General features: G+C 39.4%; 1 protein-coding gene and 1 pseudogene across 1 annotated transcript in view; both read right to left on the bottom strand.

Moving 5' to 3' along the window:
• The window catches only part of LOC148349333 (uncharacterized), a 45268-nt gene that overhangs the window by 4683 nt on the left and 15766 nt on the right, over positions 1-24819 (bottom strand). The window contains exons 3-7 of the mRNA XM_088321571.1: positions 20854-20992; positions 20690-20780; positions 17336-17377; positions 17220-17267; positions 13951-14173 (exon numbers count right to left, since the gene is read on the bottom strand). Coding sequence (XP_088177697.1) covers positions 13951-14173; positions 17220-17267; positions 17336-17377; positions 20690-20780; positions 20854-20992 — 543 coding nt within the window. The remainder of the gene's footprint in view (positions 1-13950; positions 14174-17219; positions 17268-17335; positions 17378-20689; positions 20781-20853; positions 20993-24819) is intronic.
• LOC148349334 (U2 spliceosomal RNA) lies at positions 10279-10503 on the bottom strand (annotated as a pseudogene).

The following is a 24819-nucleotide window of genomic DNA, read 5'->3' as shown; positions in this document are numbered from 1 at the left end:
TATTTTTCCATTACAGGATTACAGTAGTTATATTTTTGTATTATAGTAGTTGTGTTTTTGGAGATTTTCTGTTGTGATATTTCTGTATGAGTATTTTTGTATTATAGTATAATTGTGGTAGTATTTCTGTAGTATTTTTGTAGTCTTACTGCAGTTTTATTTGGGGGGAATTTCTGTGATATTTCCATAGTGGTATTTTGTAGTGTTTTAGTAGTTTTGTTGTAGTATTTCCATATCACATTTTGTGTTGTATATCTGTAGTATTTTGTAGTATTACTGTAGTATTTTCTAGTATTACAATAGTTGTATTTTTTGAGGATTACTGTTTTGAATTATTTCAACAGTGGTATTCTTGTAGTATTTATGTCATATTATTTTAGTGTTCCTTTGGTATTTTTTTGTAATATTACTGTAGTTTTATTTGGTAGTATTTCTACTATATTTTTATTGTATTTCTGTCATAATATTTCTGTAGTTAGTATGTTTGTATTACAGTTTTACTGTTGTATTTTTGTAATATTTCCATTGTAATATTCATGTAGTGTTCTTTAGTATTTTTATAATATTGCTGTGGGTGTATTGTAGTTTTTCTGTTGTCATATTTATATAGTAGTATTTTTGTATTATTGCATTTTTACCATGTTTTTCTTTTGGTCCTCTTTCTGTCTTCAATTTTCTTTTTTTCCCTACTTTTCTTTTTTCAAAATAATTGTTCTTCTTAATTCTTTCCCCCTTGTTTTTCTTTTCTTTTTTATATTCCCTTTTTCCTTTGTCTTTTTTTCTTTTGTTATCCTTTTCCCATGCTTCTTTCAGTGTTTCCATTTTTTAATCTTGTTGTGTATCTTTAATTTTACTTTACTTTGTCATACTTTCTCTCTTTTTCTTCTTTTTCATTTTTCTAGTTCCTGTGGGTAGAAGGTAAAGGAAGAAGAGGGGAATGCAAGCGGTGGGAGGGGGGAGTGTAAGGGGACAGGGGGACAACGCAGACAGACGCTGCTCAGACACCAGAAGGCTCGAGGAGCCACATATTTTTAGCGCGGCCCCCGGGGGGCCCCGATATGCCAGAGAAGAGTGAGCGAGCGCGAGAGCGCGGCTCCCACACACGAAATGCAGCGGCGAGCTCGCGGGAATTCGGAGAGAGGCGTTCTCACGCCACGGCAGAGCAAAAATCCCCTTTGCGTCGCTAGCAATCTTCATTCTGCAGCCCACCTCTTATCTAAAAACGCTAAGGTGAGCAGGTGAGCTGGGATTTCACCTTGGTTGCTCACCGGGTTGTGAACCGATACCAGGCCGGGGGTCGTTTGGCATCGTGACACAGAGAAAGAAAAATAAGTTCCATTATTTTTACCTAAGGTTGTTTCACTCAAACTGCAACGTTTTAGATTGAACTTGAACTGGGAATTTGAGGTGGTACGCAGGAATGAAGGATTACTCCATAAATGTAATCCGATACAGTTACTAATTATCATCAGTGATGTAATCCAAATACTTTAATATTTCAGTGATGTAACTTAATTACTTTCGGATTACAGACGCTCCCCTACTCCATTCGACTTAGGAAAAACGGGAGATACGAATGTTTTTTTCGGGATGTCAAAAAATATCCGGACATTGCTGTGAGCTAGATTTTGTATGGCGTGTATCTTTTACCGAGTAGAGGACAGTACTGTAGTGCTTCTTTCCGCCACTACCGGCATGTGGCGCTGTGAGAGCTCACCCAGCACCCACCCTGAAGAAGAAATCCACTTCCTCTTCCTAGTTCATGTGTAAACATTCTATACTGTATCTCCAGCACGCTCAGAACTTTGACATATTCATTGTTTCATATCTCGTGCATCCATTCAATATGGTTGGTGAAAAGAAGAGAAAGCTTGATGTGGTTGAGAAAATGGTCGGAATGTTTTTTTTCGTCCACTTTTTACCACGGAGGAAGACCTCTTGAAGCGCATCTTCCAAAAGTAAGTTAAACTCAACTTAATCTTTATAGAGCATGTTATTTTATGAAATATTTATTTTTTTAGAACAAAAATATACAGGTTACTTATACAAGCCTAAAACATACTAATATAAATCTTAAACATACAAAATATAGTACTGAAGCAACTTATGAACAAATTCAACTTGCAAATGATCTTCCGTAAGTACGGCAGCGTCTGTGTATCAAAAATATTGTGAAGGCATGCCTGTCAACCAGTACGTTTTTGCCGTACAAAGTACGTTTATTATGCATCTTAAGACGAGTACGACGCGCAAGAAAATCTGTACGGAAAAACGCAAATTTGTCAATGATGGGTACCATCCGGTATATACACCGACTATCACGAAATGGCAAACCATTCAAGTCGAACTCGTTTGCCGCAGTAGCCTCTATCTCAGTATTGTTTTTTTTTTATTACAAACGAAGCGAGCGGTTTGATGCTACTGTGAGCATGCGTCTGCAGCCTCGGATTTCATGTAGTCGTTATATAGTGAAAGGAAGTCCGTCTCTTTTTAAAGAACCGGCTTTTTTCGGCTCAACTCATTAAAGAGAGCCGGCTCTCGAACGGCTCAGTTCCTTTGATGCATTATATTACGAATTATGTTGTATAAAGAAGTTAAGAAAAAAAGGAAGTATAAAAGAAGAAAATGAAAAGACAGGTTTGTGGTTATCCCTTTAATCAGTATATTACCAACACTAATTTAATGCAGAAAATGAATTCATAATTTGAATAAGAAAATGTATTATTCTACTTAATTATATTTGCATGTATTTTTCCTTCTACGGTGAATGTCCAAGCGACTTAATTTTTGAACTTTTTTTTATAATAAACCTCATTCATGTCGAGCAACTCAGGATCTCACAACAAAATGTTAATTAACAATATTTATGATATAACGAGACACATGTACAATATAACATGCTAAACTACATAAATAAACACGTTTGAAAAAAAAAAATATGGTGTAAGATTATTTTGTAATTTGTAAGGGAAAATACAACATTTTGTAAGGAGCCGTGGAGGTTGACAGGTATGTGAAGGACAAATCATTTTGTCTGGGAGGACACGGGTCTTATACAGAAAATGAAAATAACAGGAGGGTTATTGTTGCCCTTGTGCCAGGCCGTGAAAAGAAACACTGGATTAAAGCAACAAAACCGATCCGAAGAGCTGTACAGGAGCCGAAAGAGCTAGCTCTATTTAGTGAGCCGAGCCGAAAGAGCCGAGTCTCGCAAAATAACTTCTCGCCCTTCCGTACCCCCGACCTTCGACCCCGCCGTTCCCGCGCCGCGTGGGCCTGCCCCGGATTGTCTTTGGATGTTGTGCGGTCGCCACGGAAACCGTGGGCCGGCTCCAGGCATCCGGGACGTCAGTGCGCGTCGGGCAGCGTTTTGCGCGCTCGTCTGAGACGAATACTTAATAAGCGCCGGGGGAACTTCGTTTTTGGGTCTACTTATTTCTTGGCGTCGAGTAAGGTGACAAAAGCGAAACAAACACAGACGCTTTGCTCTTAAAGGGAAGGTCGAGGCAAGCTTTATCTCGAAGACTTATTGTTTATTAGGGACGATGTGTATCTAGCGCCTTTAAAATTGCCGGTTGCACTGAATTATACACACATATAAAATAGGATCACTACTACTAAAAAAGTCAAGTCATGTTTATTTGTGATGCCCTTAATCACAAGGAGTCTCAAAGGGCTGCACAGACCACAGATTATTGCAAACTACAGCCTATTATTACACCATCCCCTGATCTAGAACCTACATGAGGGCAAGGAAAAATTCAAAAACCTCAACATAAGGAAAATGAAGAAACCTTGAGAAAGGACAGGAGGTAATCCCCCTTCCAGGATGACCAGGCTGCAATGGATGTTGTAATAACAATTAATACTCAGGTATTCTCAACATGAAATATAAAAATCTCAAAAAACATTTTTGTTTACTTTCACCTTCGTTCGCTGCACGTCGTCAAAATGCCCACATCTGCGGCAAAGGGTTAAGTACGCACGTCCGAAGTAAAGCTTCAGGTTTATTTCAGGCTCGAATATGGAATCGAGTTAATCCGTCAGGTTCGGGTTGATATACCTGCGACTCAGGTCGGTTCGGGCTGTATTTTTCAGGCCCGATCTTACCTCTATCACACATTCACAAAACTCGAAATAAACTCAGACGAAGGATAATTTTTCACATTAAAAGGTCTTCCTTTTAATACCCTTACCCATCTTGCCTTCTGTAGCCGTCGCGTGACATGCATAAGCTAAGATTGGTCATTGGCTAGGCCTAGCTCTAATCAAGATGGCCAACCTGAGAGAGAATACGAAAGAAACTTCATTTACATCTCACAAATACAAGGATTATCACACATAGACGAGAGTAGGGAGAGTCAGGTTTGATTTGTCTTCCCGTTTAGCCAAAAGTTAGCATGAGAATGACAACAGATGATTGGAGAAAGGGTGGAACAGGCAACATCCCGTTGAGTTCTTTAAAAGGTAATACAATTTAGGCACAGAGCATGTGTTGTTTGGCCGACTAGCATAGCGTCAGTGCTGGTTTTGCCACGTCCCTTGGTTTATTCCCGGCTGGCATCGAGTTTGCTGCCATAGCTGTCGCCGCTTTTCATTGTTGGCTCCCGGTTAGCCTGGCTGCTCACTGCGTGTTTTTTGGACAGCCAACCTCGAGCCGCCTTTTGTCGATCGACCCAGCTAGCCTCTGTTAGCTCTACGTCTGTTATTTATGTCAGTACCGTTCCCATTACTGCATCCACCGGCAGCACAACACCTTGGCATTCTCCACAAAAAAAAACAACCCAAAACTTGGCTTAAAACGTAACCATTTCGACTAAAACGTAAAACATTATGGACACTGGCTTGTTAGTTGTGCTAGTGTTCCTCCGATGTCATCACAGCTCAGGAGGACAAAGACATACTGTCTTTAAAATGCATTCTCAGAAAATTATTTGAGCAAATCGATGAAATACACATAGATTTTATGCAAAACCAGTTGCTATTTCCTCACATTTTGCATGTTTAAGCATTTGGGATATCGTTTAAAGACAGAGAGCAAGCAGATGAGAGGGGGGAGGTAGTAGAAGTGGGGCAGAGGGCAGAATTCCCAAGCACCACACGTGGGCAGGCCAAAAGGGGAGGTGGGGGCCACTGGGGCCCCTGTCACTTGTCAGCGAATGGCCCCGGGCTGGAGTAGGGAAGCGCTGCAGGAATGCGAGTCCTTGCCTCTCAAGGTGAGGACAGAAGAGAGGAAATACCGCCCCCCCTTTCATACTAGGGGGGGTAATAAGAGACAAGAGGGGGGACTTTTAGAAATTCCAACGCACATCAACTGCACCCCATCCTAAAAACTAAAATTTGTATAAAGGAGATTCATTAATGAGCTTTTTGAGACAAAACCGGAAAACATACAAGCAAATTACTTTAAAGGGACAGTGTGTAGTGTAGCCCAACCCCAAACAAGTGCTAATAGGCACAAGATAGGATATAAATTACAGAGTCTCGAAGTCACCAAAAATCCACCGTTTTACCTCTCATTTTCGCCTAACCATTTTGAGGTATTTGTGTACCCGTAGCAGCAAGATGGCGGACACACAAGTCAGCTCCTTTTAGGTGAGGCTCATGTTAATTTAAATAAATGTTAATTACTTGACGTACTAATATTTTTGGGAAAATGCATGTTTATCGTGTGTTTTTGCTTATTTTTCACATCATAGTTGTTTTTTTTAATAAATGAAGTTTTTTTTTCACCACTAGGAGGCACTAAACCAGGGGTGACTAATTTTAACTCGGGGGCCAGACGATAGAACAAATATTCTCTCAGGGGACAGACTAGTACTTTAGAGAGAAAGAAAGAGAGAGAAAGAAGAGAGAGGGTGCGACAAAAAAGAGGGAAAGGGAGAAAGAGAGAGAGCGTGAAAAACAAAAGAGATAAAAAGAGAAAGTGAGAGAGGGGGAAAGAGAAATAAAGAGATCCAAAGAGAAATAGAGAGAAGGGGAACGTAAGCAAGAGAGGGAGAACGAGAAGAGTGAAAAGAGAGAGAAAATGAAAAAAGGAAGAGAGAGCAGAAGAAGGTAAAAAGACACAGAGATAGAAAGAGACAAAGAAAGAGAGAGAGAAAAAAATACAAGTACAGCGTTTTTGAGAGCCAACTTTGGCAACATCAAGTGGACATATTTCAACCTACAGCTCGTTTTTCTCTTGCGCTTCCCCCAGCATTGTCTTGCGGGCCGGATTCAATTCCTTAGCAGGCCTGATCCGGCCCGCGGGCCACCTGTTTGACACCCCTGCACTGAATAATACACAGTCCCCTTTTAAGAAAAATGCTGTTCCAAAAATTTGTAATATTTCCTAAAATTCGTTTTTCTAATATTACGAATGCAAACATTTACAGGATTAAACGTTACTTGGAACAGTATTTAAAAAAATTAAAAATAATTATTGACAAACCACAAGAGGGAGCCTGCCCAGTACGAGCCCAGTGGTGTCCAAACTAAGACCCGGGAAGCCTATATTGTCCTCAAAAGGATACTATGAACTCCACAATTTGAACACTATTTACATAGAATGAAAAAGAACAGTTGCAAAACTGTAAACTCATAAATCTTAAAGGGACAGTGTGCATGATTTGAACAAAAGATGTCGTTATCTTGCGAAGTACACGAGAAAACAAGTACTAACGGAAGAATACAAACAATGGAGACTTAAAGTGACCAAACTGCACCATTATTCCTTATTGCCACCAGATGTCGCTGTTTTGCGTCAAGCAAACGAATGCTACAAAGCACAAGGAAGAATACAAACCACGGAGACTGACCAAACTGCACCATTTTGCTTCTCTTTTCTTCTCTCAGACAAATTATTGATGGCGGCAGATGGGAAGGACAGAGGACGCAAGCTAATTTTCCGTTGGCCTCACGTTAGCTTCCTGTTCGGAGGAAGCGCCAAAACACGAGCGAGCCAACATGGCCGACCGGCTGGCAGCTTCCCGCCATTGTCAAGGATGTCGCCGGCTGAGTGCCGGCCGTCCCTTCGTTTGCAGCCGTTCTTTTCCGCTTTGGTTTTCAAAATCACACGTTTTCCTGAACGTTACCAACGCAAAGGAAAGTTCTGTTTAACCAAAGTACATCGGTTTTCCACACTATAAGGAGCCCCTCCTAGAATAGTATTTTTTTAAGATTTTGTCTTAATATCACACTATTTTTACTCACAGTGCCAAAAACAAATGTTACAGAATGGAGGAAACAAAGTCGTTTTGATAGTTATCAATAAACGCAAAAAAGCACGATGAGGGTAACAAGTCTTTTGTGTATCTGATATTTAGTTGTTTTCTCTATCCTTCAATATTCTTTTCTAGCATTGTTTGTAAAATAGCGGGTTAATGAGATCAAATGAAACGCCTTTTCATATGTTATCTGCATCACTGGTGGTCTAATGGTTAGGGTTCAGCGACCAGGGTTCAATTCCCTTTGCATACAACGTTTGGCATTTTTAGTCACCAATGTTTTTAGATACATTTTCAATCTTATCCGCCATATTTTGCGGTATAACAGGCGCACTTTTAAATTTCTGCCCAGTCTGGGTTTTTTTTGCGCCTAATAGTCTGGGAAATACTGTAAATTGGAATTTTCTAGGGATTGGTATTTTGGCCCATTAAAGGTAAAGCTGCATTGTCTGAGTCCTGGCTTTCAGGTAAAAAGTGCCACGGAAGTGGTTAGGGATGCAACGATTAGTGAACGTTGACGACAAGAACCAAGAATGGAAAAAGTAGACAATGAATTCCATTGTCCGTTTTTGCTCGAGACCTTTTCCATCAGAGTGAAGCATCTCTACATGATCTCTGCTGAGAGTCACTCATGTGCAGTATCGTCTCGGTCTCGAGGAGTAACAGAAAAATGGCAGTGTCAACATGAAGTCTGAATACAAAAAATTAGAAAGTTTGGGCGCATTTTAGCCTGGTTACAGCAATAAAAAGACTATAGATACAATAAAAAGACTACAGACGCTTCGCTTCTTTCCACCGGGTGGCGCTGTGAGAGGTCACCCCGCATCCACCCCGAAGAAGAAATCCGCTTCCTCTTTCTAGTTTGTGTGTACACATTCTATACTGTATCTACAGTTCTGAACTTTGACATTTTTATTGTTAAATATCTCATGCATCCATTCAACATGGTTGGTGTAAAGTGTATAGAAGAGGCGAACCGTTTCATTTGAAATGAAAGTGGAATAAGAAAGCTGGATGCGGTTGAGAAAATTGGTTGGATTGCTTTTTTTCGGCCACTTTTTACCACGGAGTGCATCCCCTCAAAGTAAGTTAAACTCAACTTTATTTATCTGTATAGAGAATATTAATTTATGAAATATTTATATTTTAGCACAAAACAATACAGGTTAATTATACAAGGCTTAAACATAAATTCCATACCAAACATAGGACTGAAGCAACTTACAAACAAATTCAACTTACGAACAATTGTCCGGAACCTAACTCGATCGTAAGTCGGGCAGCGTCTGTACTTGCAGAGTTTGCAAATCAGACGTAGCATATCATGGCAGTAGCTGGATGACACATAAACACTTAAAACAAAAGTTGGACGGTGGAACGAAAAGGAATCTGTCTCACTTAACATTCGACCCAATACAGTTTTGATCGCATGCATTGTGCATTTTATAAACGTATGTTTTGCTTTAAGTGAATGTACTTCACAAAATGCACATTGTATTTGTTTTAGTTCCTATTCTACTGCTGCGAATGAGCCTGTTCTTGGTTTAGAGGGATAAAAAAATGTTTACTTGATTTGAATTATTATGTATTTGCCCGTCCCTAAAAATGGAGAGAGTTTTATTCATGGGTTTGACCTAGCACTGCACCAAATCGGTTTAGATAGGGCATTTTAATTTCAGTTTTGTGCAAATCGACAGTATGTTCAATTAAAGATGTATTTTTCATTGTACAGTTTTGCATCTAATGTTTGACATATAATCAAATCAATGATGTGCTGGATTAAAGAAAAAGTTCATAATTATCCTATTACTTGACTGATCATTCCAATAGTCGACTATTAAAATAGTTACTTGTCATTTCCAAGGATTTCAAGCACCCTTACAGTCCCATTTGACATCGGACATGTTTTCGGAGAAGCCGTTGCATTTTGGAAAATTCCTCGATTCCTTGGACTATTGGAAATCTCGGTGATCCGGGAATCAAACATGGATCTGGTTCTTTATAGAGCTCCACATCAAGGTTGTGGTAGGAATTTAATTATTCCTTCAGTCTGGACTGTGGAGTATTCATCTACAGACTATTGTATCGGTGTAACAATAGTCTGTAGAGACCTTTGAGACTTCTTGTGATTGAGGGCTATATAAGTAAATGTGACAGACTTGCAGGACTGAAAAAAAACAACAAACTCACCCTGCAGTTTCAACAGTTGCCACAGGATGGCGCAATTGTTTATCAAATTTGCTGAGAAGGTACACTACCGTAAATTCCGGACTATAGAGCGCACCTGATTATAAGCCGCACCCACCACATTTCGGGAGGAAAACCGATTTCGTACATACACAAGCCGCACCTGTATATTAGCCGCATGCGCCCACATTGAAAAAACGCAATACAAACACGAAATTAACCCATACCTGATGCAGTCCAAAAAACACAGCCGGCATAATGAATGGAAAATGATACCGGTACTTAAGATTTAATGCAGACCTGCAGAGACGAGGTGCCCATTGAAAGTAATCCAAGGAAAAAAGTGTATATTTCCAAAGGTAAGGGTGGGAAAAATATATATCCACTATTGTCGTCTCACCTTTACTCCACTTCCCGTCAGCCCGCGTTTGCCCCGCCCCTTCTTTCTCATTTGCTCGTACAAAACATATCAGAATAAGTTTCTAAAATAAATACATTACAAAAATATACAGTTGCAAATACATATTATACATGGTTACACATATTTACAAAGAAAGACGGTACACCGAGAGAGTTTTCAAAGCTTTAATAATAATATTATAACTTTCATCCCAAACCGTGCCTGTGAAGGGTAGCAAAACGCTACTATAAACACGCTCGCAACACAGTAAACAGCTCTGTTAAGAAAACAAACCGTACTAGTAGTAAGCACGGTAAAGCGTCCTTGGGGTTTTTAAGGGTTATTGATCTATCTTCGTTATTCATTATCCATTATCCGTTATCGGTCAGTTCATTATATGCTACAAAGCCTAGGAGCCGGGACACTTACTCTCAGCCAAAAGGCTAAGCTAAGGTCCTAGCCCTAAAGCCTTGTTGCGATCATTGCGAATGCACCGTTCCCGGAGGTACTGCAATACCGGGCCGATGCGTGGAGTGGACAGAGCAAGCTCTTATTCCATCTCCGGAATGCAAAAATCAAAAGGCCAAGCTAAGGACCTAGTATCTAAGGCCAAGCTAAGGACCTAGCTAGGCCAAGCTAAAGACTTAGCATCAAAGCCTTGCTGCTAAGGCCAAGGTAAGGACTTAGCAAAAAGGCCAAGCTAAGGACCTAGCATCATCTTCCTCGTTAAAATTGACGTCATCAAAGTGGTCTTCCCTCAGTGTGGGAAAGAGACTGTCATATAGACGTCGTCCCACGCTCCCTTACTCAAAAACACGCTAGCATCACGCTCGCAATGAAAAATTTACGTGCAGTAGCTCTGTTTCCTTCTATGTCGGACTGCTCGATTGCGTTTAGCTTGAAAGTTGCGTCATGTGCCTTTCTTTTTGCAATTTGCATGATGAGGGTATGTCTACGCTAAATTAATTTGTAATTTGTGCACAAACTAAGAAGTTGCAGTCTAAATCTTACCTTTTGTACTCGAGCGCCGCTGGCGGCCGTTAGAAAAATTACATAAACTGGCCGCATCACTGAATAAGCCGCAGGGTTGAAAGTTTTGGAAAAAAGTAGCGGCTTATAGTCCGAAATTTACGGTACTTTACACTCCAATTTCTGACTTGCTATTTGTTTGTGGCATTTTGGGGAGACAAAGAACACATTTAAAAAAAAAACAAAAAAAACTATGTCAGTGTTTCTCAAAGCCACAAGAGGGCTCAATGAAGTGTATTGAAGGCCTGTTAGTATTTCCTGTCAATTGAAATTTCCTGTCTCAGCATGAACCCGAATTATTTTTGCATTGTCACGAGTGAAGGAAACCCCCCCGGAGCATGCTGTGAAGCAGGAAACATCACAAACGCGTCGCTTTGGCGAACTCGCTTGCGCTTAAGCGCTCCGTAAGGATTCCGGGAGGCTGAGGTCGTTTTTGGCAGGCAAAAGGGAAATGGGAAATTTTCCTATTCGGCTTAGGTTGCCGTCGCTTCTACGTGTACTCGAGTTCATACTTTCAACCTTTTGCCACAGTAAGATGTTCAAAACCCGTGCTCAAGAATTGATGACTGATGACAACTGAATCATGGACTGATGTTTAATGTGTATTTCGCAGAAAAACATAAAGAGGCCACCAGAGAGGAAGTTCGTAGGATGAATTTAGGTCAGATGGGTGCTTATGCCCAGCTAAAAGAACAGGACAACCCCCAACTTCATAAGATCTGATTGGACAAATTGGAACTGCTGTCCAGCAAAACCCCCGTAAATGGTTTTAAAGAGCCAGTAGGGAACTTTAGGGTCCGACAACATCTGTTTGGCTTGTCTTAAGAAGATGGTTGCACATGACGCCTTAAAAGCTAGTCCAACAGTTGAAGGACACCGATGGACTAGCTCGTGGAGACTTTTGCATTGCAATAGAACAGAAGACATGACGGATTTGAAACTGGCTGTATTTTAGCGATGGAGCTACGTTCCAAGGAAATGACAAAGTTAACAAGCAAAACACTTGAAAATGGAGTACAGACGCTCCCCTACTTACAAGCATTCGACTTACATAAAACGGTAGATACCAAAATTATTTTCGGGATGTCGAAGAATATCCGGACATTGCTGTAAGTTAGATTTTGTATTGTGTGCACCTTTTACAGAGAAGAGGACAGTACTGTAATGCTTCTTTCCGCCACTACCAGCATGTGGCGCTGTGAGAGGTCACCCATCATCCACCCCGAAGAAGAAATCCGGCTTCTACTTCCTAGTTTGTGTGTAAACATACTATGTATACTGTATCGCTAGCGCGCAAAGATCTTTGACATTTTTATTGTTCAATATCTTGTGCATCCATTCAATATGGTTGTTGTAAAGAGTAGAGAAGAGGCGAGACATTTCTTTTGAAAGAAAGTGGAATAAGAAAGCTTGATGCGGTTGAAAAGATTGTTGGATCACTTTTTTTTCGGCCACTCCCTACCACGGAAGAGGACCTCTTGAAGCCCATCTTCCAAAAGTAAGTTAAACTTAACTTTATAGTCAAGTCATGTTTATTTGTGACTCCCTTAATCACAAGGAGTCTCAAAAGGCTTCAAAGACCAGAGAATGTCAACGCCTAATGTGTAGCTTTGTTTTTTAGTCCTATGCTTTATCATTCAGCGTGCTTTGTAACGTTATAGAGCATACTATTTTATTCAATGTTTATTTTTCAATTTCAAACCAAAACAAGACAGGTTACTTATACAAGCCTTATACGTACTTATATAAACCCTAAACATACAAAATATAGTAATCATCCAGGACCTATCTCGTTTATAGGCAGGGCAGCGTCGGTACTGAGAATCCACATGAACTTCTTGAACATCAGCGCTATACCCCAATGATGACCATGCAATGTCAAAGAAAGCCTTCCAAGGACCGTTCTTCTTTGAAAGAGCAAAAGTCAATGCTGAGATGTACCTCCACATGCTGGAAAACTGCTTCATAGATGAATGGAGTGAGAAAGAGTCTGGAGACTTAAAGGCGCTGTACTGGAGTCTTAAGGTTAGATAGACAGTTTCTAAACACAACACGGTCAGACTGATGGATTGGACGTTCTGGACAGAATTACCAAATTCCCAACCAGATCTCCTGATCTCACACCATGTCATTTTTTTTTGTGAGGATTTGTGAAAGAATTGATCTATGTTAGAACTAGAATCGTCTTTGTTATCACAGATATCAACGTTCTGAAACAGTGTATGCAATGAGATTAGACCTGGCACTCCAGGGTAAAACATGTAATATAGAGTTTGAAGTGAAAAAAAATAAAAAAATAAAAGAATATATTGGGCCCCCCAAAAAATAATAATCATAGCATGGTGCAAAGAAAAACTGGCCTAAGTCATAACAATGATAATAATGCAATGAAGAATAGTACACTGTAACAATAATACAATGAAAATAAGTGCAATAACATTTAGCAACAGAAAGTTTAAAAAAGTGAATATAATTCACGAGGTATATATAATTTTTTTCCACAGTTTCGTGGAATAGTATATATCTTTTCACCGTTTCATTACGCAATAACAAAACGAGAAATAACCCAAAAAATGGTCCCAAGGTATGTTTTCAAAGTTTTGCGCCTTCATTTAGGGTTGTGATGGCCCTGGGGAATAAACTGACTCAGAGTCTATTTGTCCTAGTTTTAAAGGAACTGTAGCGCCCACTAGAGGGCAATCGGTTCATAAGGTGGTGGGCGGGGTGGGAATTGTGTTTTATATCTTAACGCCTCTGCTAGCTGGCAATGTGACCCCAATTCCAAGACTTGTGGATGAGCTGAAGGCCCCAATAACAGAAGCTGTTGCAACCATTGACAATGCAACGCTGGGACATCATGGGAAGAATTTGACCGGATTGGATTCGCGTGTGGCGCGTGTCAATGGTGCTGACATTGAACATGCTTGAACATTCTATGTCAAAATTAAAATGACCATCTCTCTGAATTTACCACATGTGTTTTTATACCCTTCACAGTTTCCGAGATATTCAATGTTAAAATGTTCCCAAGACTTTTGGATTACCCCGTTTCTTTGACTTTGAGAGTTCTGGTATAAGACGTCTTTGAGTGTTTCTGCTTTTGTCCCGGATGCGCCGCTCACTGACCTTTGCCTTGCCGCGTCGCCTCCACTTTCTGGATTTCCTGAGACGGCGAGTCCACCCTGGCCGCAGTGGGTTGCAGGCCGGCCTGCCTGAGATTTGCTAGTTCTGGTCTGGCGTTGAGGGGCCCCGGGGTCGCGCTGGGCGCGGCCGGCCTTACCACGATAGCGTTGGCGCGCTTGGGCAGTCGGGGCTGGGAGGGCGGCGCTTCCTCAGATGGCCGCTTCTCCTGCAGATGAAAAAAAGGTTTCAGTTAAAAACAAACTAAAGGGTCATGCTAACGACTCCTTCGGTAACGAGAGACAAGACGAGCAAATGCTAATGAAGCCTTTTGTGACGTGCAGCGGGAAACGAGGGGGAAACTCGGAAATCGAACCCTAATCCCCCCGCGCCAGTTTCAAGCGTTCTGCCTCATTGACAAACTGGACCAGTTTCCAGGCAAATTTCCACAAACTGAATAATAAATACATTTGACCACCAGGTGTAGCTGTATTGTGTTGTGCAACTGAGAACATGTGCTAAAAGAAAAGCACAAGGAAGACTACAAGGATTCAAACCTTTCACAAGAGAAAAAAAAAATTAGAATGGAAAAGGAAAAAAAATAGAAAATGAAAGAAAAAAGAGAAGGGGCAAAAGGAAAAAAAAGAGAAGGGGAAAATAAAAGAAAGAGGAAAAAATACTAAATGAAAGATAAAAAGAAAACAGGAAAAAGAACAATAAGAAAGAAAATGAAAAATAGAAGAAAAAGGAAGAAAGAACAAAATAGAAAAATCAAAGGGAAAAAATGAAAAAGAAATAAGAGAAAATAATTTAAAAGAGGTAAAATGGGAAAAGAAAATGGGAGGGAAAGGAAAAAGAGGAGAAAAATACAAAATGAAAGAAAAAATAAAACAGATAGGAAAAAGGGGAAAACGAGAAAAAAAGAAGAGAAAAAGAGAAAACAAAAAGGAAAACCGAGAATAACAAAATAGAAGTAGAAAAAAATGGAAAAAGACCAAAAAAGAAAAAAATGAAAAAAGAATGGAAAGGGAAATAAAAGAATAAATACAAAAGAAACTGCAAATAAAAACATAAAACAAACAAACAGGAAAAATCAATAAAACAGAAGGAAAAGAAAAAATGAGCAAAATAGAACAACAAAGAAAAAAGAAAAAAAAGAACAACAGAAAGACTAAAAACCAAAAAAATGGAAACTGGGAGAAAAGGAGAGAAAAAAAGCAAGAAAGTACAGATAAAATGTAAGAACAAAAACACACTACTACATAGGTGTCACCGACGCGTGTGTTTTGTGCCATTCGGAAAGAAAGATCCCGAGATTCGGAGCGACCTGGCTCGGGGACGTTCCCGTTCGTTCAGCTCTCGAATTCCCTCAAGAAGTCGGTCGACCATCTGTTCTGTGGGCCGCCATTAGAAGAGAGCCGGTTCAAAGAGGGATGCCGGTTCGTGCGCGCCGGTCAAACAGGAGAACCTTCCGTCTCGGCGTCAACTCGCGCAAACTTTCCGAGCGATTCCCTAACTCAAACGGATTCCATCTTCAAGGGACACTGTGTAATATATTGACCGGTAGATGACAGTGTGTTGTGAAACCGCTACAAAGTGCAAGGAATAGATACAGACTACGGAGGCTCGGAGTGACAGAACCGCCATGTTTCTCTCTAATCATATTGCCTAGCCTTTCTCGATGAAGAAAAAAAGAGTGAAAGGGAACAATAAAATAAAAAAAAAGAAGAAAGACAAAAAACAAAAAAGGAAGAAAAGAAAAAGATGACCAAACCATAACTTTTTTTTCCAATTATTAGACCCAGCTGTTCAAAAAACACGAAAAAATGAGGAAGAAAAAAAGGGGGGAACATAAAAGAAAAACAAGTATAAAATAGAGAATAACAAGAAAAAAAAGAGAAAAAAAACATGCAAAGAGAAAGGGAAAATAAAGGATAAAAAGAAAAAAAGGATTGGAAAAAAACAAAGGGATACATGAAGAAAAAAGAGGGGCTAAAGAAAATACAGAAGAAAAGGTGAAGAAAAAGAAGGAAGGAAAAATTAAAATAAGAAAAGAGTAAGAAAAAAAAGAAAAGGTAGAAAAGGAAGAATAAAGAAAATTATGATAAAAGGGGACAGAGAAAAATGGAAGAACAAAAACGAACAAAAAAAATAGAACTTAAAAGCACTTAATATCACACACTGTCCCTCTAGGTCAGGTGTGTCAAACATGCAACCCGTGGGCCAAATAAGGCCCACCTAGGGTTTGATTTCAACCTGCTAGACACCAAAAGAAGTGCACGTTTTCAATATGTCCACTGGATGTCGCCAAAGTTAGACCCCACTCATAATGCAAATGGAGGTAGATTTCTTTCTCTCTTTTGCTCTTTCACTCTATTTCCCCTTACCCCCTCTCTCACTCTTTCCCTCTCTCCATCTTTATTTCATTCTACTCCTCCCTCCCTCTTTTTTCTCTCTCTCACATTTTCTTTCTTTCATCTTCCTATTTTTTTTCTCTTTCCTTTATCTCTCTCTCTTTTTTTTCTTTCATCTCTGTCTCTCTTTTTCTATAATTTCTCCCTTTTTCTTTCATCTCTCTTTTTCTCATCTCTTTCTCACATCTCTTTTTCATCCCTCTTTTTTCTCTTTCTTTAATCTCTCTTTCTCTCATCTCTGCCTTTCATCTCTTTTGGTCTTTCTTTCTTTCATCATTTTTTCTTTTCCTTCTTTCATCTCTTTCTCACATCACTCTTTTTCTCTTTCTTTCAAGTCCATCTTTTTTCTCTTTCTTTAATCTCTCTATTTCTCTCATCTCTGCCTTTCATCTCTTTTTGTCTTTCATCTCTTTATTCTTTCCTTCTTTCATCTCTCTGTTTTTTTCTTTCATCCCTCTCTCTTTCATCTCTCTTTCTTTTATCTCTCTTTTTTTCTTTTTCTTTCACCTCTCTCCCTCTTTTTTTCTTTTTCTTTCACCTCTCTCTCCCTTTTTCTTTTTCCAACCCCTCTTTCTCCCTCTTTCTTTTCTTTTTTAACCCCTCTCTCTCCCTCTTTTTCTTTTTTTAACCCCTCTTTCACCCCTCTCTCTCTTTCACCCCTCTCTTTCAACTCTCTCTATTTCCTCCCTCTTTCGCTGTATTTGTGTTTTTCTTTCTCTGCAATCGTCCTCTTTTTCTGGATTTTTCGCTTTCTTTCCCTTCGTATTCGTCTCTCCCTTTCTTCTTAATCTCGCAGCCTGACCCCGCGAGAATGTTTTCTTCACCCCTGCTGCTCTAGGCGACCTCATTGAAGTACGGTACCTTGTGCGCGGTAGCGGTCGGCGGCGAGCGCTCGCTCAGCGACGACACCTGCGGGTGAGAAAGAGCATGACACCAAAGCTGCCCATTGAGGCCGTAGCGACGATGCGCCGACTCACCGCCAGGGGGTGCAAAGTGCTCGACTCCACATCACATTTGGCCTGAAAGGGAAGACACACAAAAAAAAAACTATTACTGTGCGTCGTTTCAGTATGCATTTCAGCCAACTGTTCCCCTTAATAATGATCGCAATTCCCAATTATTAAGCGATGAGAAACACTACGGTGCACCTATTTACTCACAGCAAGACAAACCATGTAGAATGGAAACAAAGATCGTTTTTGTGAAGAATTCTTTTATTTGCGACAATTGAATCAAACCAGCATATTTACCTTAGAGAGGTTGAGCCCCAGTGTGTAATATTTGACCACTAGATGGCATTCTTGTCGAATGCGAATGAAAACCAGTGCCGCAGAGCACGGCGTAGCAGTAAGATCCCGGGCAAAAATGGCGGGAACCATATAAGTATTGATTCCACTATGTAATAGAAATACAAACTTCTCATCTCATCTCATCTCATTAGCCGTACCGCTTATCCTCAGTAGGGTCGCGGGGGGCTGGAGCCCATCCCAGCAATCATCGGGCAGTGGGCAGGGGACACCCTGAACAAACTTATTATTTCTTTTTTTAATAAAAACAATATAATTATGATAGCTCATGTGTTTTTACCAAGTATTCGAATAGATGTTTGTTTTTTTACTGAATGAAAGGTTTTTGTACAACTAGGAAGCACTAAATATTACACACTGTCCCTTTAAGGATTTGGGAATGCAGTAATCCCTCGTTTTTCGCGGGGGGTTGCGTTCCCCAAACAATATTCAAACCTTCATTTATTTCTTTATTTTTAAATACTCTATTATAGATTGACACCAAAGAGCAAACCCAATGTACAGGATCGAGTATTTTTTTCAAATAATAAAAGTACTGGGCTTTCTAAAGTTTTTTTTTCTTTTGCAAATAACTCAGTACTGTCAAATTATAATCATGATCTTGCATTTTTTTTTCATTGCACAATTGTATGAAGGGCATGATTCACTTTACTTCACATGAAACTTTGTCGCCATCGCGTGGACATTTTGGAAGACTGCATTTATTTTCTGCTCGGGAAAACCAAAATGTTTAAAGAGCAATACAGTATTAGACGGAGAGGGAGAATGAGAAAAGTAGAGGGAAGAGAGAGAGAGAGAGAGAGAGAGAGAGAGAGAGAGAGAGAGAGAGAGAGAGAGAGAGAAACAGAAGTAGAGGGAAGAGAGAGAGAGACAGAAGTAGAGGGAAGAGAGAGAGAGAGAGAGAGAGAGAGAGAGAGAGACAGAAGTAGAGGGAAGAGAGAGAGAGAGAGAGAGAGAGAGAGACAGAAGTAGAGGGAAGAGAGAGAGAGAGAGAGAGAGAGACAGAAGTAGAGGGAAGAGAGAGAGAGAGAGAGAGACAGAAGTAGAGGGAAGAGAGAGAGAGAGAGAGACAGAAGTAGAGGGAGGAGAGAGAGAGAGAGAGAGAGAGAGAGAGAGACAGAAGTAGAGGGAGGAGAGAGAAAGAGAGAGACAGAAGTAGAGAGAGAGAGAGAGAGAGAGAAGTACAGGGAGGAGAGAGGAGAAAAAGAGAGAGAGACAGAGAGAGACAGAGAGAGAGAGAGAGAAGTACAGGGAGGAGAGAGGAGAAAAAGAGAGAGAGACAGAGAGAGAATAAAAGAGAAAGAGAAAGAATAAGAAAGAGGGAAAGAAAGAGAGGGAGAAAGAAAACTAATATAAAATCTCTGGAGCCACAAAAAATTATTAATAATAATTAAAAGCCTTTTGAGGAAGGAAACGCAATAGTGAACCCATCTATTTTCATTGGAAAATGTTGACAATGGGGTGCATGGTCTGAGGTGTCCTTAAAAAAGTTTAGAATTAAATATTTTCTCTATTAAGTATGGGTTAACAATGCCAAATGAGTTCAAAGAGCCTTTATATCTTTTTTTCACTGCGCCTATCGACTTTTATCTTATCGTCGGTGTTCCGGGCACAGGGTGTTTAAGGCTGGAGGAAAGGGGGCGAGGAAGAGTGGGGAGGTGCTTGCGGTTTTCTTTTAGTCTAGGATGAAAACGGTGAAAGTAAGAAAATGACTGTTTCAAATACAGTCCAAATGCAAACGCAAACCTCGACAAAGATTAAAGTTTAGAGTTTATTCGAGCGCATCTAAGAAAAGCACATACTTGCACGCGCAAAACAAGAAGCTTAACAGAGGCTTCCAGAAGATGGCGTCAGCAAGTAGAATATTTAAGTTACGGACACCACCTTTAAGAATGGGTTTTGTTTGCCAGGTTACAGAAACCATATATTTTCCATTATCAAACATTTTTTAAAAAGCTTCAGGGAGCCACTAGGGAGCGTCAAAGAGCCGCATGCGGCTCCAGAACAGAGTTTGGCAGGTCGAGAAGTCCACCTTTGTTGGCGGTAGAAAGCATCTTCCTTAACCTTTTGGTGCTTTTGTGGGTCGATGCTGAGTGTTTTGTTGACATGATGGCTTTAAGAGAAACTTAAAAGTTGAAAAAGATTCGCGGACACATCATGTATGTTTGACAAACTGCTTCACGTATGGCAGGGTTCGTACACGCCCAAATTCATGCACTTTTTAAGCACTTTTAAAGCTAATTGTACAATTTCTCCAGTACCATTAAAAGAAGAAATCCGGTGTGAATCATGTATTAGGCAGAGCCACAAATATATCTACGTTTTACACGTGTGATTCTTAATCTCGTGTGAATTTATCAAGACATATGATTTCTAGATTTGGAGTACCATACATTGCCAATATATTTGTGGATCTGAACAATGAGTATAAATATTTTTCAGACAAATCTCTCCCCATGCAGGTGTCGGGTAAAAATGGCGGTAATATGTGGCTTTCATTTTCAGTTGCAGGAATTTCTTGCCATTGAAATTTACCACTGGGACACGCGACCTTAATTTTTTGCATTGCCCATAATAAATGTCCATAATTAAATATAGTCCTTGCCCTAATACACATTGCCTAGTGCCCTGTTTAGGACGATGCCATACAGACTAATGGCAGTTGCCGTTAATCACGAAGGAAGAAAAGCAATGGCTAAGCAAAGCCACCTGAGAGAAGTGTTGGTGTCAGTTTTAAAGACGACTTGTTGAAAAACATGGCAACAATTTCAAGCATTTACAAAAAAACACCCAGAATATGAGGTACTTTTCAATCTGTGAAACAAACATTAAATTTGAGAATTTTCAATGATCTTAAACACACGAACAAATCCTGATGTGTGTACGACTCGGACCGCAACATCACTGACACGGAGATTTGAGCAGAAAAGGGGGCGGGGTGACTGTCTAGCCAATCGGAACACAGAAAACAATGCAAGTAGCGAAACTGCAATAAAGTCGCAATGTAGCCAGGGATCGCTGTACCTTTAAAGAGATGGCAGCTTGCGTGGGAGAAGGAAGCTTTTCTCCGTCGGACGCGTCCGAGTTTCTGGGGCTCTTGGGAACGCTCGAACTGCTGCGGCGGACACAAAAGATCACTTTTCGGGCAGTCCGGAAAACGTGCGCGCCGTCAACTCGACGAATATTACGTGGCGATTTTTTGCGGGGTGGGGGTTCTCCTTTCGGCCGAGCAGATGAACTTGGAGCTCAACTCGTCCGTTTCGCCGATGACGAGGACGGAAACGTCACCGTCGCGGCCCAGGAGCCAGCTCACCTTCTTGCTGTTGGCTGACAAGAAGATGGGAAAGACAACAATGTCAGTCAAGTCTGTAGAAATAAATGTAGGAATAAATAGAGCGCTACAAATAAATCAACACCAGAACAAATCACCCATTATCTGCAACGCTTATTCCCAGTAGGGTCGCGGGGGTGCACGAACCAATCCCAGCTATCTTCGGGCAGTGGGCAGGAAACACCCTGAACCGGTTGCCAGCCAGGGATGGACATACATGTTTTTGGAATGTGGGAGGAAACCGGAGTACCAGGAGGAAACCCACACGAGCAGGGGAGAACATGCAAACTTCAACCCTGAACCTCTGCACGGTGGGGCTGTGTGCTAACCACCCAACCACTGTGCCGCCCATAAACAAATCACTTCATACCTAAATACATGAAATAAATGCAATATATTCATATATTTATGAATTTTGTCATTTTTTTGTTTTGGTTTTTATTTTGCCTATTATTTAGTCTTGTCATTTTTTTTTTTCTTTTTTTTTTTTGCTGTTTATTTTCTAATTCATTTCTTTTTGTATTTTCTCCTTTATTTATTTTACTATTTATTTTCTCATGCTTTGTGTCTTTTGTCTTTTAATTACGCATTATATTATTACTTTTGTCATAAATTTCGCTTTTTATTTCTGGTCTGTATTTTGTAATTTATTTATTTCAGTATTTTATTTTGTTTATTTTATTTTTTGTGTCTTTTGTTATTTATTTATTTTTTTATGTTTTTATTTTGACAGATTTTGACGCGTATTTTGTCATTTCTTTGTTATTTTGTGATTTATTTATTTCTGTTTTTATTTTAAGGTGTGTTTGTTTATTTTGTTTGTCATTTATTTTGTCATTTATTTTGTTGTTTTCTTGGTCATGGCCTCTCTTGTCATTTATTTCAGTTTTTATTTTGAAGAGTATTTTTTTCTTTATTTGGTCGTGTATTTTGTCGTGTGTTTTGTTTATTGTCATTTATTTATTTTGTAATATATTTTGTTATTCATTTTTATCTTTTACTTTGTCAGGTACTATCTTGTCATTCATTTATTTCAGTTTTTATTTTGATGTGTATTTTGTTCTTTATTTTTTGTGTATTTTGTCGTGTATTTTGTTGTTTGTCATTTATTTATTTTGTAATTTATTTTGTTCTTAATTTTGTCATTTGTTTATTTCAGTTTTTTGTTATTTATATTGTCATGTATTTTGTCATGTGGGTAGCACGGCGGTCCAGTGGTTAGCATGAGTGCGGCACAGTTCTGAGGTCATGAGATCAAACCACCTGTGTGAAGTTTGCATGTTCTCGCCGTGCTTGCGTGAGTTTCCTCCGGGCACTCCGGTTTCCTCCCACATTACAAAAACATGCATGTCAGGTTAATTGCCCGGTCTAAATGGTCAATAGGTGGGAATGAGCGAGCGAATTGTCTGTCCCTGTGTGCCCTGCGATTGGCTGGCAACCAATTCAGGGTGTCCCCTGCCCACTGCCCGGAGATGGCTGGGATGGGCTCCAGCACCCCCGCAACCCTACTGAGGATAAGCGGTGCAGATAATGGATGGCTGGATGGCTATTTTTATTTATTTTGTTGTGTATTTTCTCGTCTTATTTGTCATGTATTTATTTTGTCATGTACTATCTTGTCATCTATTTACGTTTTTATTTGGTTTTGTCATTTATTCAATTTCTTGTTTATTTTCTCGTGTACTGTGTAATTCATTTTGTGTTGTATTTTGTCACAAAAAAGTTGCATTTATGTAATATACATATGATTTATCTATGTGCTCATTTATTTATATGGCATATGTTTGAAGCCTATTATTTATTTCGACATTTATTTCTCTATTAAATAAGATGAATTTCATATAAATGTGTTTTCGGAGGAGAGGCTCCGATGGGCTTGTCCACATTTCACAAACAACACGATGGCATACACGTTACCATAATTATTATGATTCGCACCATCGTAAAGCACGTGTTACGATAGCTATCATGATTCTTGAAGTACACGTCTGTTCCATGTTTTGTCAACGGTTGGGTTTTTACATCGCGCCGAATTCCTCCGATGACCTCACGTGGAAAATACACAGTGTGTTGTGAGATCTCGTCTAGTGTGCTGCAGGAAATTGCAAAATTTCATGATTACAAAAAAAACATGTCATTGTTTTCTTCCATTAAACAGCTGAGTACCTAACATTCATCCATATCAGTAGGTGGCAGCACATTATTATTCATTTGTAATATATACTAGTTATCTGCTCATGAGGTAGTACAAGGAAATGTATTCGATAACGCATTTCGTATGATGAAGCTGTTTCAGATTGCCCAGGAGAAAAAACATTTAAATAAATAGAATAAAGTAAAAATCTTGGGCATGATTTTAATTAATATTTTCTTATTTCACTAAAAAAGAAAAAATGGTTTCCCCACTAGAAAACATGTTTCGCACATTTTAAGTGTACTTTTTTCAAGGAAAAACAATATAAAAAACAGTAAAAAAAGGTTTTTATTTACGTATATATATCCAAAATAACAGCAAAATTATGAACCCCCCTCAAAAAAATAAAATATTTTCAACAGACTGTGCCTGGAGATTAAAAGAAAATCAATAATTTTATATATATATATATATATATATATATACATATATATATATATATATATATATTCCTTGGCTCATAGTATTACAAGCACCCTAGGGCATCATGTTAATCTGTTAATAAACAACGGGGTAGACTGCTGGAAGTGTGAATTTCCCTACGGGGATGAATAAAGTATATATCTATCTATCTATCTATCTATCTATCTATTAAAAAACTTTACTAGAAAGAATATTGATTTGAATAATGAGAAAAAAATACATAACGACGAGGACGAGATTTTGTAAAATGTATTTTATATAATGCTCACATAATGGTCAGCCATTTTGCTGTTAAAGGTACCCCAAAAAAAACACGTGAAAGGCTGGGAAAAATATTGAGAAGAAAAATGGTTTAGCTTGGTCACTTATAATTCTCCGCGGTGTGTATTCTTCCTTGTGCTTTGTAGCACTCGTTTTCAGTTGCGCCGCACAATGCAATAGTCGAATATCACAGTGTCCCCGGGATTACCTTTTCCTATACATCCCACTATTCTTTTGATTTTTCAATTCTGGTTGTAAAACATTTACGCTACGTAGTCATCCATGACAATAAAGACAATTCTATTTTATTCGAGCAGTGTTCTTTGTCGAACGCAGGAATGATAACCGCGGTCCAGATCAGTCAAGCCGGGTGGACCGGTTCGGCAAGTTCGCCCAGTAGATTGCTACCAAAACACAGTAGTCTGAACAAAGCTGGACAAACAAGACGCTGGCGTAGTGGACTGACAGCTGTAAACAGACGCTTTGTCAGCCAAAATAGCAAATCCAGCAACTACAGCAGTGTTTCTCAACCAGTGGGTTACGAGCCCATTTTCAGTGGGTCGTGGACCTTTGCGTTGGTGATATGATGCTGAGAAAAACAAACGGGGGTCATGCAAATGGTTCAGAGTAAGCCTGGGCGATAAAACAATACTTATCGTCGTTTAATGCTTCCGCGATAAATGATATAGATAGATAGATAGATATAGATACTATTCATCCCCGAAGAGAAATTCACACTTCCAGCAGTATCCTTGTGTTAAAAAATAAAATAATAAAATAAAACATATAGAATACAAAAATGCCCAATATAACATGCCGATAAATGAAATGAAATGAAAATGAAATGAAAATGAAATGATCTGCATTTATATAGCGCTTCGGGCACATAAGTAAATAACTACATTTGAATACATGGATAATCATAAAGTGGAATAATTGCCACCA

Source organism: Urocampus carinirostris, chromosome 17 (assembly GCF_059441175.1).
Source record: "Urocampus carinirostris isolate Australia breed hairy pipefish chromosome 17, RoL_Ucar_1.0, whole genome shotgun sequence".
NCBI classification, from domain to species: domain Eukaryota; kingdom Metazoa; phylum Chordata; class Actinopteri; order Syngnathiformes; family Syngnathidae; genus Urocampus; species Urocampus carinirostris.
Note: the sequence above shows the minus strand (reverse complement) of the source record. Positions and strands in the feature narration are given on the sequence as shown.